This window comes from Leucoraja erinacea, chromosome 15 (assembly GCF_028641065.1).
Source record: "Leucoraja erinacea ecotype New England chromosome 15, Leri_hhj_1, whole genome shotgun sequence".
Taxonomy (NCBI): Eukaryota; Metazoa; Chordata; class Chondrichthyes; order Rajiformes; family Rajidae; genus Leucoraja; species Leucoraja erinaceus.
Window position 1 is genome coordinate 18,427,037 of NC_073391.1, and position 16,770 is coordinate 18,443,806.

At 45.9% G+C, this 16,770-nt stretch overlaps 1 protein-coding gene across 1 annotated transcript in view; it reads right to left on the reverse strand.

Moving 5' to 3' along the window:
- btbd16 (BTB (POZ) domain containing 16) overlaps positions 1 to 16,770 on the reverse strand; it is an 84,214-nt gene that overhangs the window by 28,652 nt on the left and 38,792 nt on the right. Inside the window, exon 13 of the mRNA XM_055646802.1 lies at positions 342 to 424. Within this exon, the coding sequence (XP_055502777.1) occupies positions 342 to 424 (83 nt within the window). The remainder of the gene's footprint in view (positions 1 to 341; positions 425 to 16,770) is intronic.

The following is a 16,770-nucleotide window of genomic DNA, read 5'->3' on the forward strand; positions in this document are numbered from 1 at the left end:
TACTGTATTTCCAGGCTAAAAGTGAATACAATATCCTAGGCTGACCAATACTTTGAATTAACGAAGAATTACTCGCCCGTTTCTGATTTACAAATTTAATACTAAAAAAAAAGATAATACTTCATAATTCTTTTTGACAATATTTTTTCTAATTTTACAACAGGTTCTAGTGTTTTGTTTATATTGTTACATAAATCATTTGCTTTTCACAGTTATTAGTTTCCCACATTCAAGACAATATTTGCATATATTTGTGTACATATATTCATGATAGAATCATGACCAGCCCAGAGCTTAAAACAATTTCTTACTAGGCTCACAGTTCGTTAACATAGACTCACTGCATAATAGTTGTGTGTGACAACTTGCAACAAGATGGTTTGGGGTAACAAATGAGTCTTCTGTAGCTCCTCAATCTGTTGAGCTGATGAAGAGAAAATTGGAAATCAACCTTTGGACAATTAAACACCTATTTCAAGTTTCAAGTTCATGGTTAATGTCACTTAACCAACTATGGTACAGTGAAATTTGAGTTGCCATACAGCCATACTATGTGAAAAGAACACAATACCCACATAAAATAAATGTAACATAAACATCCACCACAGTGGAATTAGCATTTCTCACTGTGATGCAATATTCAGTCATCTTCCTCTTTGTTCACCCTTGTTCGGAGCCTTGAACCCTCTGCACTTGGCATTGCCGACAGTCTGATGTCCAAGCCCTCTCGTTAGGATCATCTAAACTCCGGCATTGGGACGGATTGGAACACATGGAGCTCCCGAGTCGGCCACTTCTTACCGGATATTGCGGGCTTCACGTCTACAGACCCCGAGGTCGGAGCTCTTCTTCTGGCGATCCTCAGCAAAGGATCCCTGGCTCCGTGATGGTAAATACACGCCGCACCCGCGGCTTGAAGCTCTGGGTCGGTCTCCAGGAAGGGCCGCACCAGTCCATGTTGTTAGGCTGCAAAGGGTGGCGGATATGCGACACGGAGAAAATCGCATCTCTGTCAAGGTAAGTGACTGAAAAAAAGTTTCCCCCTATTCCCACCCTCCACATACACTAACCAAGGAACATTGAAACAAACTTTTAGAACATACTTAAAATAATAAAATAGTAAAATAAAATGTAAAAAGACAAACAGGCTGAATATGAATAATTTCCTCAGTGAAATTCCTGTGTTACGTAGGTGCATTGTCTTTTTGTGGCTTAACCGTAGTTACATTTGGAGAAGCACCAGTCACAAAAATATACAAGTATCATATTTTGCATGTGGAATCGTTTGTGACTTGCCCTATAAACTTATCTCTTAAATTGTACTGAAACAAATTTACATTCATATTTCTGTGGCGGGTTTGTATGTTTTTCTGCGACCATGTGGGTTTTTCCCCAGGTGCTCTGGTTACATTCCAATGACAGATTGGTTGTTATGTGTATTGCCTGCCGTAAATTGCACCCAGTGCAAGTGGGTGGTAAGTGAAACAGGGAGGGGGGCGAGGGGGATAAATGTACTGTATACATGTGAGAGAATAGGTAAGAGGAAAATAAATAGGGGCTTGTAGCTTCACTACCATTGACGCGAAGCTCACCGGCCTAGAAGTCCCTCAGTTATCTCTCCTTTCCTTTGTAAACAAAGGAACAATGTTGAGTTCTCTCCAATCTTTCGGGACCTCACCAGTGGCTAGAGACGTTGCAAACATTTTTGTCAAGGTCCTTGCAATTTTCTCTTTTGCCTTGCTTAATAACCTGGATAGATTCAATCAGGCCCTGGAGATTTATCTCCCTTAATGTTCTTCACGAGTTCCAGCACCACCTTCTTCTTGATCTCAAACTGCCCTTCTACATTAATGTGTAGGAAGGAACTGCAGATGCTGTTTAAATCAAAGATAGACACAAAATGTTGGAGTAACTCAGCGGGACAGGCAGCGCCTCTGGAGAGAAGGAATGGGTGACATTTCGTGTCGAGACCCTTCTTCAGACTGATGACGTTTCGGGTTGAGACCTTTCTTCGGACAGAATATTCTATATTAATTTTATCCACACTGATCTAACTGTCGTGCATGTCCTTCCCCTTGGTGAAAATAAGTATCTCGCCTCCAAGCACAAATCCTCTAACTCCAACCACAAATTCCCCCCTTTATCCCAGAGGGGTCCTACCTCTCCTTGGTTACCTCTCAGAGTCACAGACATATCCCCATTCAAAACAATTTGAAAACTTATGGAGTTGTGATCACTATCCTCAAAATGCTCTTCTATGGAACCATGAGTCACCTAGCCAGGCTTCTTTCCTGATACCAGGTCCGAGATGGTCACTTCTAGAGTTGGACTGTCCACATAATTTTTTAGAAAACTGTCTTGAATACACCTAACAAATTCTGCCCCATTTAAGTCTTTTGGACTAAGTCTCAGTCAATATTGGGGAAGTTAAAGCCATCCACTATGACAACCCTGTTGCTTTTGCATCTCTTCATAATCTGTCTACAAATCTGTATCTCTCGCTTGCTATTGGGGCAGGCCATAGTATAATCCCATCAGAGTGCTTGTACCTTCTTATTTTGCAATACCCACATTGCCTCAGTGGACCTACCCTCCAATATGTCCTCCCTGAATGCCGCTGTAATATTCTCCCTGATTAGTAGAGCTTCTCCAACCCTTTTACATCCCTATCACATCTGAAACATCAAAACTCTGGAATGTGGAGCTGCCAGTTCTTTCCCTCCTTCAATCAAGTCCCCTTTTACTTATACTTACTCCTTGATGCAATTCAACTCATGATACTAATCAACAGATCTACAACAGATAATTCACAATCTCAGTGAAGACGAGTGTCAAACAAGCCTGGGTCATTGCTCCAACATTCTCAATCTTGCTCCATACGTCCAACAAATTTCCCATGGAAGTGGAACTTAACTGTGCACATGTGAACATCAGGTTTCTGCAAGAGGGGAAAAGGCAAACACTTTGCTATTTCATGTGAGCAACCACGACACCAGTTTGCCAGATTGCATCATTGTTACACGAGCTTAACCAAATTCTAAGTTTAAAGCAAAGAAGAGTATCCTTTATTGAAGTATATTGAAGTACCACATCAGTAATCGATAAACATATCTTTACAATGAACTATATTCCAAAATAAAAATGGACTAAAGGTTGAAACTTTATCTAAACACTTGAATAGCCTTATTGATTGCAGTCATAATTGCAGTCCACAGTCCCCAACATTGGATAATGAAATAGTCAGTAATCAGTAATTCAATGGTTGAATTACTTTTCAAAGAAGAAAACAAATATTATAAAACTAAGAAAATATATCATATCCAAAAGGTCAAGAAGCTAAACTGATCTGAAACACAATTCAAATTGAATGTAACCTATGTTAGGTTATATAAAAGGAAACAAGGGAGTTAAATGAGGAAACAGGTGAATGTGCCTATAAACAGGACGTTGTGGCTTAAAATATCTATGACAATAAATATTTTGCACTGCCAGTAAAATATATATTTTTTGCTCCCTGAAAATCATTTTCCAATTTTTGGTTATGTAACATCGGTTTACATATGAAGTGGGAGCATAATGAATCCATAATGCTCCATTATGTAGAAACCCAGTGCTTACTATTGAAAATTAGAATCAAAATGCTCTGTCTCATACACACATAATATTAAGTTTGGGAAAATGTGAGTAACAAAGTCACTGAGTAAATGACAATTTGGTTACCAATTATATATTAAGCAATTTGTTTTAGTTATATTTGTAAGATGTCTATTAATAAATATGCAGTAACTAATGATGTGAAAAGGAATAGCATGCATTCCAGTCATCAATTTGAGAGCCAACAACTATAATTTTCTATTGACAAGCCGGCAGTCTTATCAATGCCAGCAATTTGTCTCACTTTAGCTTGCTGTTATTGAAGCATACTGTATTTTTTTCCCTGTCATCTCCATTCTGTGGTCATTCTTCACATTTGGCCTGAGGCAATTTAGCAATTTATTCACATTCAGAGAATTTAATATACACACACACGCACAATTGCGACAACATCATGTGGCTGATGATACAAAGCAAAGGCACATCCTGATTTTAGAGGTGAAGGCTTGTGTGCTGGAACTACCCAATCTCTATTATGCTGTTCCAGTCAACATACACCAGTGACATCTTCTCTGGTATAAAAGAATGAGGATATGGATTATGCATGTTAAACATCTCAGCCCCAGAAACTCTTGCAGGAGTTCTTTAGGCCAGTATTCTAGGCCTTTTCATTAGCTGGTAAAGCTAGTTAGCTGTTACAAGGAATCAGCACTAACTGTGGTACCAGCATCACCCGAAACTAATTACATTATCAGAAGACGACTCAAAGGAAATGGACCAGATTAGTAAATTGCCATTTGCAACAATGTGTAATGAAATTCCTTGTTAACATGAAGCTCACAGAGTACACAGCAAACATACAGTAATGATAAATACAACAATAAATACAATGTGCCAAACAGCAGAATGGTGGAAAATGATAGTGGTGCAAAAGCTGAGCACTGCAAAAGTATATTAAGGTTATGTAACAGAATAATCAATGAGTTATTTAAGAAGCATATGAGGCAACATCTCCGCGAAGCCGCAGGAGAAACCTAGAACGGTGGGGGGACCGACATGCAGGAGGGGTGAAAACGCGGTCGGCACAGGGCGACCCACGCGGAGGAGATCGCAACACGCGAGGGGTCTGGGGCATGCAGGGGTCAGAAACCGGGATTGTTGTCGGTGGCTGGAACAGCAGCGGCGGAGCGTATGGACCCTCAGGCGGCGGTCTCGGCTCGTTCACGGCAAGCAGATGCTGACGGCTCCTGCGATAAACAGTTCCTTCAAAGTCAACCAGGTAGGAGCGGGGAGACTCGGCCACGCCAACCACTGTCGCGAGACGGGAATAGCCGCTGGCAGTCTGCAGTCGAACGACCTGTCCTGGCAGCAGAGGCTTAAGAGGTTTGCACGACCTGTCGTGGGACCGCCATTGGACGTCATGTCTTTCCTGTATGCGCTTCTGGACAGAGGCAGGCTCCAACACTTGAGGCAGCAGCTTGTGTTGAGCAATCGGGATCGGTGGCCTGGTTGTCCTGGACATCAGGCGCTGGGCAGGTGAACCCATGGCCGGGTCCCTGGAGATATTTCTGAGGTTCAGGATGTCTAGGTAGAAATCGGAGTTTGTCAGGCGCGATTGCTCCATTAAAAGTTTGGCACTTCGGACGGCCTGCTACGCAAGACCGTTGCTCTGTGGGTACTCCGGGCTACTGGTGAAATGGTGGAAGTTCCATTTGCTGGCGAATGCCTTGAACTCGTTGCTTGTGAACTGCCTGCCGTTGTCGGTCTGCAAACGGACCGGAGAGCCGAAATTGGAGAAATGTCTCCGCAGCTTGCGGATAACCATCTCAGACATGAGGGAAGTAAGAAGGTCCACCTCGAACCAGTTCGAGTATGAGTTGGCCAGGACAAGATATGGCTTTCCACGCCATTCGAAGAGTCTGCAGCCAACGAAGTCCAGGCCATGGCAGGCGCCGGTTGCTGTAAGAGAGGCTGCCGTTGCTGGTGGGGCGCAAGGTTGTTGCAGGTAGAGCAGGACGAGATGCGGTCTCGGATGTACTTGGCCATGCCAGGCCAGTAGAATTGGCACTGAGCGTGGGCAATCGTCGCATCAGCCCCAGGGTGCCCGCTGTGGGCTGCGTTGAAGTACTGGTCGTGCAGGGAGGAAGGGACCATGACCTTGTGACCCTTAACTATGATGCCATCCTGGATCACCAGCTCGTCGCGGCCCAGGAAGAAGGGTTGAACCACAGCCGGTGCACTGGCGCGCTTGCTTGGCCAGCCACATTTGATCTCGGAAGAAAGTCGCTGCAGAGCGGGATCGGCAGCGGTGTGCTCGGCCAGGCACTGAAGCTGCTTAGTGGGAACAAAGTTAACGCTGAGCACAAGTAGATCCTCTTGTTCGTAGGGGTGGCGGTCACAGGAAGCCTGTGGGGCACGAGAGAGAGTGTCGGCAACGTCTGTAGCTGCAACATCATGCGCTGCAGCCTGGCAGGAGCAACATGGATCGGCTTGTTTAAAATAGTCATCAGCGGCTGGTGGTCTGTCTCGACCGTAAAACAGCTACCAAAAAGGAAGTCCTTGAATTTGGAGCAGGCGAACACAACCGCGAGCAGCTCTTTTTCGATCTGAGCATACCGTTGTTCGGTGTCGGTCATGGTGCGGGAGGCGTACGAGAGAGGATACAGCGACCCGTCATCAGAGGACTGTAGGCAGGCCGCACCGAGCCCGAACCTGGAGGCGTCGCAGGTGACAGTGATCGGGCGCCGTAGGTCGAAAAACCTTAGTGTCGGGGTGCTGATCAACTTGGACTTCAGACAGTCGAACGCCTGCTGGTGTTACGGGAACCAGGACCAAGCGGTGTCCTTTCTGGTCAGTTGCCGCAGGGACGAGCTCAGCTCGCTGAGATTGGGTATAAACTTCCCTAGGTAGTTCACCATACCCAGGAATCGTTGCAGACCGAGCACGTCGGTGGGAGCCGGCATCTCGGTGATTGCGGCAGCCTTCAATGGGTCGGGCTTTAGTCCGTCCGAAGTGAAGACATGCCCGACGACGTGACTTCCGAGACCCGGAACCTGCACTTTTTATAGTTCAGCTTCAGGTTGATCCGCCGAGCCCGATCCAGGACGCGGCGGAGGTTCATGTCGTGCTCGGCAACATCCTTTCCATAAACCAGGATGTCATCCACGATGATGGCGCACGGCAGGCCGGAGAACAACTGTTCCATCGCCCTCTGAAACACCTCGCTTGCAGAATTGATGCCGAATGGCATCCGCAGAAACTTAAATCTGCCAAACGGTGTCGAGAACGTGGTCAGGTCGGAGGAGCCCTTGTCCAGTGGTATTTTACCAAAAGGAACTCTTCGCGTCGAGGACTGAGAAAACAGTGGCCTGTTCGACTTGGGCTGCAACGTCCTCCACGGTCCTCATGGGATAGTGGGGCCGCCTGATTGCGAGGTTTAAATCCTTCGGGTTGATACACACGCGTATTTCGTTTTTGTCCTTTTTCAGGGTGGCAACCATGGTGGAGACCCACTCGGTGGGCTCGCTGACTCTGCCTCCAGCACTCCCGTGGCGACCATGCCGTTCAAATTCGACTCAACTTTGTCTTTCATGGTGTGGGACACTCTATGCGGTGCGCGGACCACAGGCGCCACCTTCGGGTCAATGGCAATTTTGTAGGTGATGGGCAGCTTGCCCAGCTCATCGTTGAACAGGGCGGGGTATTCCGATATCGGATCCAGCGAAATCAGCACTTTGTGGACCGTTCGGTCGAACGACACCAGTCCCAGGTCCTGGCATGCCTGGTTGCCCAACAGAGTCACACAGTCAGAGTTCAAAACATAAAACGTAAGGGCCCGCGATGTATTTTTCAGCACGCAATTGAAGGGGGCCTTTCCCATCGGTCTCAGCACCTCGCCCCCGTAAGCATGTAGAGTGGAGCGGTCTGCAGTTAGGAGCTCATTGTTTCTAATCTTCTTGAACAGGCTTGTTGACATTACGTTGACCTTGGCACCCGTGTCGAGCTTAGCATGGAAACTGCAATTGTTGACAGTAACCAGGACAGTCGGATCGGGTAATCGGCCAGGTGCGTGGAGGAGTGAGAACACACTCGCCTCCCCTTGAGAATTAATTGGATCAGAATCGTGGGCCGTGTCGAACGAGGACTGGGAACCATACTGGTTATCAATTTGCATCAGCATGTTTAAGTTAGGTCTAGAAGCTTGTGGAATTTTCCCACGGGAGCGGCAAGCTGCAGAGAAATGATTTAGCTTCTTACAAAAATTGCAGGTTTTGCCGTAAGCTGGGCACGGCGACTGCTTTTGATGCATGTAGTTGCAATTGGGGCACTTTCTGGGGGGCACCCCGCCGGGACCGTAGCTGGATAAACCCGGTCTGTTAAACCCGGTCAGATTGATCGATTTTGTGTCCGACTCCCGCTGACCGATCTGCGGGTCAACGACCTCAGCCATTCTGCAGGCGTGCATGGCTTCGCTCAAAGTCAGATCTGGTTTCCTGAGGAGCTCCGATCTTAACCTCTGATCGAGCATCCCTGTCACTAAAATGTCCCTGGTAAGCTGGTCTGTCATTGCACCGAAACGGCACCTTTGGGCTAGGTAGCGCAGGTCAGCAATGAAACATTCAACACGTTCCTCCGGCAGCTGCTTGCTGGTGAAAAAACAAGCCCTCTCTAAAATACGGTTCGAGGGCAGGTCGCAAATCTCCCTGAACTTGCGCAGCAGGCATACCGGGTCGTCAGCAGTCTCTAGAGGTATCTGTACCTGATCATCGGGACCCAGGACCGCTGGGTCGTAGGTGAAGGTTCTTGCTCTCCTCATGGCATCGGGGCCAGCAAGGTTGAGAAGTAGGGCATCGGGCTCGTTCCGATGTGCGATGTTGATGTAGTGGCTGAAATCCAACTCGAAGGTAGCCCCGTGCTCTGCGATGTCAGAATCAAAGATGAGGGGCGCGGGCTTTCGGCACGAGGATGCCATGGTCAGTGAAGGCAAAACGCAGAGAAAGAAATAAAACTCAGAAAAAAGAAATAAAACCCGGGAAACAGGAGACACGAGTCTTTTCTGACTGACACCATGTAAATGTGATCAAACACACTTGTACTTTACACTAGTCTTTAATGAGAACACAGGGTTAAACACACATCAGCAGTCACTGTCTCCAGTCTGCTACTGTACCGCGCAGAAGGAGAAGAAGGCGTTATTATAATTGGTAACTAAGGCGTGGTTAGTGGTATTGAGGTAGCTATATTATTGGTTGCATGCATAAACCATCTACATACTGCAAGCCTGGTCTAGGTGGGCCAAAGTGCCTGTTTCTATGCTGTACGACTCTATGACTTTATATAGTAAACTTGTCCCAGCCACTTCTATATGTTTCTATACAGTCAGGTTATGTTTTCTGGTACAGTACATTGATTAATTTGAAGTGCTGTGTTGGAACGATGAGCCAGCAAAATTATTGTTCAGTTATGTCAGAATATTTATAGTAACAAATACAAAGAAGAACTTGTGTTGAAGCTAAACAAGAAATTTGACTGCTCTTTATTAAAATGCTGTGGAAATAAATTTGCATTTTCATCTATGTCTTTTGCTCTGGCCTCAGTACTATTCCTGGTAAAAGAAACTTCTTTGTTCCTGCTGCAGACAGATATGTTGCCATCAAAGAACCATCCATTGATTAATTTTTTTTTTGTTTGTTTTTTTAGTAGAAACAGACCCTTCGGCCTACCGAGTCCGCGCCAACCAGTGATCTCCGCACACTAACACTGTCCTACGTACACTAGGGTCGATTTTACAATTATGCCTAGTCAATTAGCCTACACATGTACAAACTCCGTACAGACAAGCATCCATAGTTAGGGTCTCTGGCGCTGTAAGGCAGCAACTCTACCGCTGCGTCACCGTGCCGCATTGTGGTTGTTGGAACGTGTAGAGCTTGGTTCTTTATTTAACTTATGGAAGGACCTTCTGTCTGGTGCAGCAATTTTCATGTACTAAAGGCTGCAAAAAGTCTTTAGAAAGATCTTTCTAGCCAAATCGCTTACAACTCTGGGAGAGGGATAAGCTCATCAGAGAGCTGAGTGGCAAATTGATCTTAAATGAACTCAAATACATAATTTTCTGTTTACATGAATCATCTGCATTTTATACTCAAAATTAATTCTATTGAGTGATCTTTCTGAGGAACAAACCAAAATCATTGAAGATTTTTTTTGTCAACTAAAGAAGAGAATCAGGGTGGAGTTGACTAATGTGTGAGAGAGAATAGGTTGCAGGTAAAATATTGGTGTAGTTATACTGATGGGAATAGGAGCCAGCAGGGTTTCAAGGGGGCAGTTCTGTTCATTTGTAAAACATGGATGGATCATTTTGTGAATAGCTTGCTGGCCCATCAGACTCTCTTGCTTTGTGTAGTTTAGTTCCTCCTGAAAATGTGATATATACAAATTGAGGTTCTGAACATTATATTACTAGATCAATGGAATAAGTACACCATGACTAATCATATCAGATATCTTCCACCCTAACATTATTCCACTAATATGTAATTGCTGTGTATTCTCTGGCCAATTTATTACTCAGTTTCAAATGTTCCTTGGGGTGGAAGATTGCAACCTTCACGTGGTCCGCCCTGTTTCGACTAATGCAATCAACTTGTCATGCACAAACGGAAGATCAAATAGAACAAGTTGTCCTACAACTTTAGGCTGTGCACGCCACACGAAAGAAGAAGAAATGTCCCTTAGGAATTATTTTTTTCGGGTGGCGCAGCTAGTAGAAATCACAGATCCAGGTTCAATCCTGATCTCACATGTAGGTTCTCAAGATGTTTCTATATATTCCCACATTGCAAAAGACAGATGGATTGATAGGTAATTGGTTGTTGTAAAATGCCACTGGTATGTAGGTGAGTATTATATATTTAAGGAGAGTTAATGAAAGTGTTGGGAGAATATAACGGGCTTTGTGTAGGATTTATGTAAATAGATGGTTGACGGTCAGCACAAACAAGGTGGGCAAAGGAAATTTTCTGTGCTGTCTGACCCTATGATATTTTTGCTTTGATTTGAACTGCAATAATTTTGCCTTGATTTGTGCTGTCGTAAGCAAAACTCTTGAGGGTTTTCTGAGAATAAGGTTTTATACATACTCCATTTTCAGAGCAGGAATATGAACAGAACCTTGAGAATATATATTAGAACCATAAGCAATGGTAGGGTCTTTACAAAAAGATGGTTTAGTGAAAACAAGACTAAAACCCTGAGAAAACCAAAGTGTCATTCTCTGCAGTAAAAAGTGATGCGCTGTTCAAAGAAAGAAATGTCTCATTCTTTTGGGTGATGAGTCACAAGCTAATCTCTTTTCCTCTTTCAGGGCAGTTTCAACATGACTTTAATGATTCACGATAAGTGCTTTTTATCAATTAACAAAAAGGTACCGCAATTTGGCATTTAGATTGTAACAAATATGAAAATGTTATTATAAGACTGAGGCATTTTAATGATTCATCACATAGTATTAATTTTGCAACGTGCAAGTGAGTCTCAGTTTAATAAATTCGCCACAATCCTTCACTTACCAAATCTCTCCCTTTCAACATCATGAGAATCTGATAAGTGGAGCACATGAATTTTACAAGGTGGAGTCATTGTCCTTCTGGATTTCTTTCCTGCTAGTTTTATACTAACATTAGAGATGCGAATAACTCAGGAGAATTTGTGAATAACTCGGGAAAGTGGGACAGGCCCTTAAGATATAAAGAAGCTGCCATAGCAAATATGAAGCATGTTGCCAACACAACAGTCAGAAATGTTGAAGATTAGTTAACTTACTTTTGTTGTAGATGGTTCAAAGGGGACAACACTTAATAAGAGAAATGAGAAGAAACCATTTTGAGCATGCATGGTGGCATAACATCATTCTACTTGAAGAGGCAGCATATCTGCAAAGGGCATCAAACAAGTTGATCAGAGGAGCATATGCAGCCTCCCCTAGGAGGTAATAATGATGCCATGACTCTTTGTTACTACTCTGATCTAAGGCAAAGTGTCATTAGCAGGCTAGCATGTAGTTGAGCCATGAGTCGGTTGATGGGAGTGGGGGATAAAAACTTTGTGGTATGGTGATTTTATAGGACTATTTTAATGTAGTTTTCCAGGGGCTATGTGACAGATCAATTAATCAATTTTTATTCAAGTCGTCGCCTGAAAATTCTCTGACACATGGCAATAAAAGATATAAAATAGTTATACAGTCAAAGCCCTTTGTTTCATTCGTTCCATCGTCGCAAAACGTCTGAAAGAAAATAGGTAGTTCAGCATTTACCGTGGTAGAGTGGGGCTTTTGCATGGGAGGGAGGTCTGGAGTGGGGTATGGATGGGTTGTGATGTCAATTATCAAGGTTGATGCTGTGCAGTGCTGAGATAGGTCATGGAAAAGTAAAACAAAGGAATATCAATTATAGGATGGAATGATGGACGTCCATAGAATAGACAGTTAAGGGCCTGTCCCACTTACGTGTCTTTGGCACGCAAATTACGCGACCTCGTGGTCGCGTTGAGCCGTAACGGTCCCGCGAAGGTCGGGCGCGATTACATGCGTACGCACAGCCATCTGGAGCGCATGATATCATTTGAAGATGGACACAAAGCTGGAGTAACTCAGCAGGACCGGCAGCATCTCTGGAGAGAAGCCATGGGTGACGTTTTGTGTCGAGACTCTTCTTCAGTCTGAAAAGAAGGGTCTTGACCCAAAACGTCATCCATTCCTTCTCTCCAGAGATGCTGCCGGTCCCGCTGAGTTACTCCAGCATTTTGTGTCTATCTTCAATTTTCTTTGCCCCGCTCTGGGAATAGAAGTGGGGGCGGATCCGGACCGCAACGGCCGTGAGCCCCAGGATGAGTTCGGCGATCGTTTGCCTGCTTCTGCTGCTGTTGAAGGTGAGATGTTGCGTCGCACCAGGGTCTTAGGCCTGTCCCACTTTGGCCGTCAGTTCCGCGACAGGCCGTTGGCGTGCGAAGATTTTGTTCACTACAAACATTTCGGAGCCCCGTGCAATGTCGTGTACAACTACATACCCCTCCGCGCTTCTAAGTGGGACCGGCCCCGCGCGGCCATACGATGCCCGTGCGCCTCAATGCGACCACGAGGTCGCGTAATTTGTGCGCCAAGGACACGTAAGTGGGACAGGTCCTTTAGGATCCTTTGCCTATGCTATTTTAATATGCTGCTAATATTAGCTGTTTATCATTCACCCTTTTGTTACATTCATGGCCCTCCTCCACTTTCTCTGTTAATTCAACTAAGTTGCTCTCTCTCTTTCTCAGTTCTGATGAAGAACATTTTACCTGATGTGCAAATTGCCGCCAAGTTGCTGCTTGACTGGCTGAATTCTTCCAGTATTTGTTTTTTCTCCACATTTTAGTGGCATATATCTTGCCTCCATTCACAAAGTCTTTGTTTGTTTCCAGCCACAAAGACATCGTCAAGACTCAAGCGTATTTTATTGTCATATGTCCCAAACAGAACAATGAAATTCTTACTTGCAGCAGGACAGCTGTTTCTGAGCCTGGACATTATGGTTTTCAGGCTCCGTAACCTTCTTCCTAAAGGCAGGAGTGAAATGAGAGCGTAACCAGGGTGATGTCGTTCTCTGATGATGCTGGCTGCCATTTTGAGGCAGCGACTCCTACAGATCCCTTCGATGGTCGAGAGATCAGTGCCCATGATGGACTGTACAGCGGTCATCACTTTTTGCAATCTTCTTCATTCCTTGGCAGTCGAGTTGCCAAACCAGGCCAATCAATATACTCTGTACCATACAGATGACAATCCGAATCTGCTCAATCTTCTAAGGAAGCAGATGCATTGATGGACTTTATGATTGCATCAATATACGGGTCCAGGACAGATATTCAGAAATATGCACGCCTAGGAATTTGAAGGTTTTGATTCTCTCCTCTACCATCCCGTTATTGAAAACAGGTTTGTGGATCCTCAGCCATCCCCTTCCAAAGTCAACAATCAGTTCATTGGTTTTACTGATATTGAGAGCAAGGTTGCTGTTCTGGCGTCATTCGGTCAGTCGATCGTTTGCCTTCCTATATTCTGACTCGTCGCCATCTGTAATTCATCCAACAATGGTGGTGTCGTCAGCGAATATGGAGATGAAGTTGGAACTGCGCCCATCCGGTTACACAGTCATGAGTATAGAGCAGGGGACTGAGAACCCAGCCTTGAGGTGCTCCTGTGCTGATGGTTATTGAGAAGGATCTGTTGCTGTCAATTCCTATTGATCGTGGTATATTGATGAGGAAGTGGGGGATCCAGTTGCAGAGGGATGCATAGAGACCCACTTCTGTGAGCTTGATCACCAATTTGGAGGGGATGATGGTGTTGATAGCTGAGCTGTTGTCTATGAACAAAAGCCTGACATTTGTGGTTTTATTGACCAAGTGATCGAGTGCAGAGTAGAGAGCCAGCAAGATCACATACTCTGTTGATCTGTTGTGGTGGTAGGCAAATTGTAGTGGGTATAGGTTCTTGTTGAGTTGATATGCATGATAACCAAACTCTCAAAGCATGTCATCATCACGGACGATAGTGCCACCAGCTGGCAGTCATTGAGGCACGTCACCATACTCTTCTTGAGCATTGGTATTATTGATGACCTGTTAAAGCAGATGGGTGCCTCAGACATCAGTAATGAGAGTTCGAAGAAGTTTTCAAAAACACAACCCTCTTGGTATGGTACTTTATTAATCACATGTACCGAGGTACAGTGAAATTTATTTTTTGTATACAGTTCAGTGCAAGTATCACTATACATAAGCACTTAGAGACATCTTAGATAAGCATCTCAGATACATTACAAGAGTATAGCAGTAGTACACTGAGACAGTACACAAAGTCGCCAGTTTGGTGCCATTTTCGAGTCCCAATTATTGTAAATGCTGGGTTCTTAATCTGACCATGAGAGCCTGTTGCCGTGGCGGCATTGTGTGGTTAGCCTTTGTCAAGTGTAGCCGTGGTGTCCTCTGCCTCTGCCCACCGCTGCATGCCGCTTGCGGTCCACTTGCTCGACCTCTTGGAGCGGCGCTCGGTCCAGCTGAGCCCCAGGCTGTTACAGGGCCTCCAGTAGACCAATCCACCGACAAGGCAGTGCACTGCCTCCCACAGCCGGTCTGTATACCAGCATTTCCTCCGACTCCTTCCACTCCGGGCAGGCAACCACAGCAATCGGTGCATTTTCCCGGTCCTACTCCCGGTCCATGGTGCATTTCCTTGGTCCGTGGCAGTCGAGCTGGGCCTTCTGGGCAGAATCTGGTCTGCGGCGCGGGTCATCTGTACGCGGCGAGCGTGTCGGGCCCACCGTGGGTCCTCCATCCACATCGGTCGAGCCACTGGTCTCCGGAAGACAAACTGGACCTTCTGGGTGGTCTCTCTGCAACAGATATTCCGAGCCTGCTGATGGGTCTGGCCACGGCTTGTCGTAATACTCCCGCTTGCCGGGATATTCCCTCCCGGGATACTCTATTTGGTCTGCACAGGTTTTAAGAAGGCGACTACGTATCCCATCAGATCCAAATGCTTTCTGAGGGTTCATCCACCTGAAGGATCTTCTGATGTCGGCCTCTGTGGCTGGGATGGTAATACCATTGGGGCTATGGGGGCTTAAGAAGGCACATCAGTGTTTCCCTATCAAAGCATTCATAAATTTGGATTTCTCTCATCTTAAGAATGATGGGCTTTTCACTGTCGCTTGAGCTGCTTTTTTGGTATTTGCCTTGAAGGATCAATAGGGCAAGATGCTAACCCTTCCACATGAAACAAACATTTTTTCATTACCAGTTTAGAGCGCAAGTCCAAATTAAACTTTTTGTTGTGCCTTATCTGATGGGATAATTGACTTCCCGTATAGCCAGATGAATGTCCAAGATCTGGTCCTTAGTGAATGCAGATCTCCTGGTTCATCCAAGGCTTCTGGTTGGCCAACACTCAGTCGGTTTTCATGGGAACATACTCCTCCGCACAATTCCTTATGAAGTCAATAACAACTATGGCGTATACATTCAGGTCTATTGCTGAGTCCTTGTATGTCGCCAAGTCTACTGACTCCAGGCAGTCCAAGATTTATTCCTCTACTTCCCCAGAACAGCTCTGTGCAGTCCTCAACACTAGTCACTGCCTATATGTAGGAAGAGGCCATGAAGGCCATAGGGTGGGCTATGATATGATGAAGGCATTCGAGTACCTGCCTCGGAATCATCTGACATGTGCATCACGATGCTTTAATGATTGCACACCAGCTGCACATTGATGGAGTGGAGGCCCTTGGGACCATTAAACACCTGCTGGGTGATCGGGGGAGGTTTTGATTGGTATATGTGCACTCAATAACACTTTCGTCTGTTGACGGCGGCGCGGCTCACCCGTTGCAGCGGCCCCTACAGCCTGTCTGTCTTTTTTTTATTTTTTGTCTAGTTAAATGTAGCTTTGGTGTTTTTTATAGTATTCCCCAATGTGTAAATGGGGGGGGCGGGGGGGGGGGGGGGGGGGGAAACTGTTGAGCTATCTTCCCTGTCCGGGAGACCCGACTTTTTCCCTGTCGGGTCTCATAATGTCGTTTGGGCCTAGCACCGTGGAGCGGCCTGTCGCCTGAACGACCCCCTGGTTTTGCCTTGCGGAAGCTGCGGATCTGCGGACCCTCACCATCGTCAAACATTTGCTTCATCCCCCAGTTTAGCGTGGGAAAGCGGCGGTGACTTTTTGCTGCTGCTTACTCGACTCCTGGGACTCGGAGTATCCAGCAACGCAGTCCGCAGGTCCGGGGACTGTGACATCGGGAGCTCGCTGGGTCTGGGAGGAGAGAGAGAGAGACCGCTTCCCGGTTTTCCATGGCAACGCGACTTCTCCAGCAATTGTTACGGGGTTGGAACAACAGCTGTGGGACAGTACATCACAGGGCTATTGCTTCATGGCCGTGGGACTCACCATCGCCCGTGGGGGTTCCAACCTTGGACTTTCAGACCGGGAGCAGCTCTGTGCAGTCGTACAATCGCCCCGCGCGGCCCTTTAGTTCTGGCCGTTTGCTCTTTCATCGCCCGCCTGGGGCTTGGACATCGGGAGAGACACGGAGAACAGGGGAGAGAAAAGACTTGCCTTCCATCACAGTGGCTTCA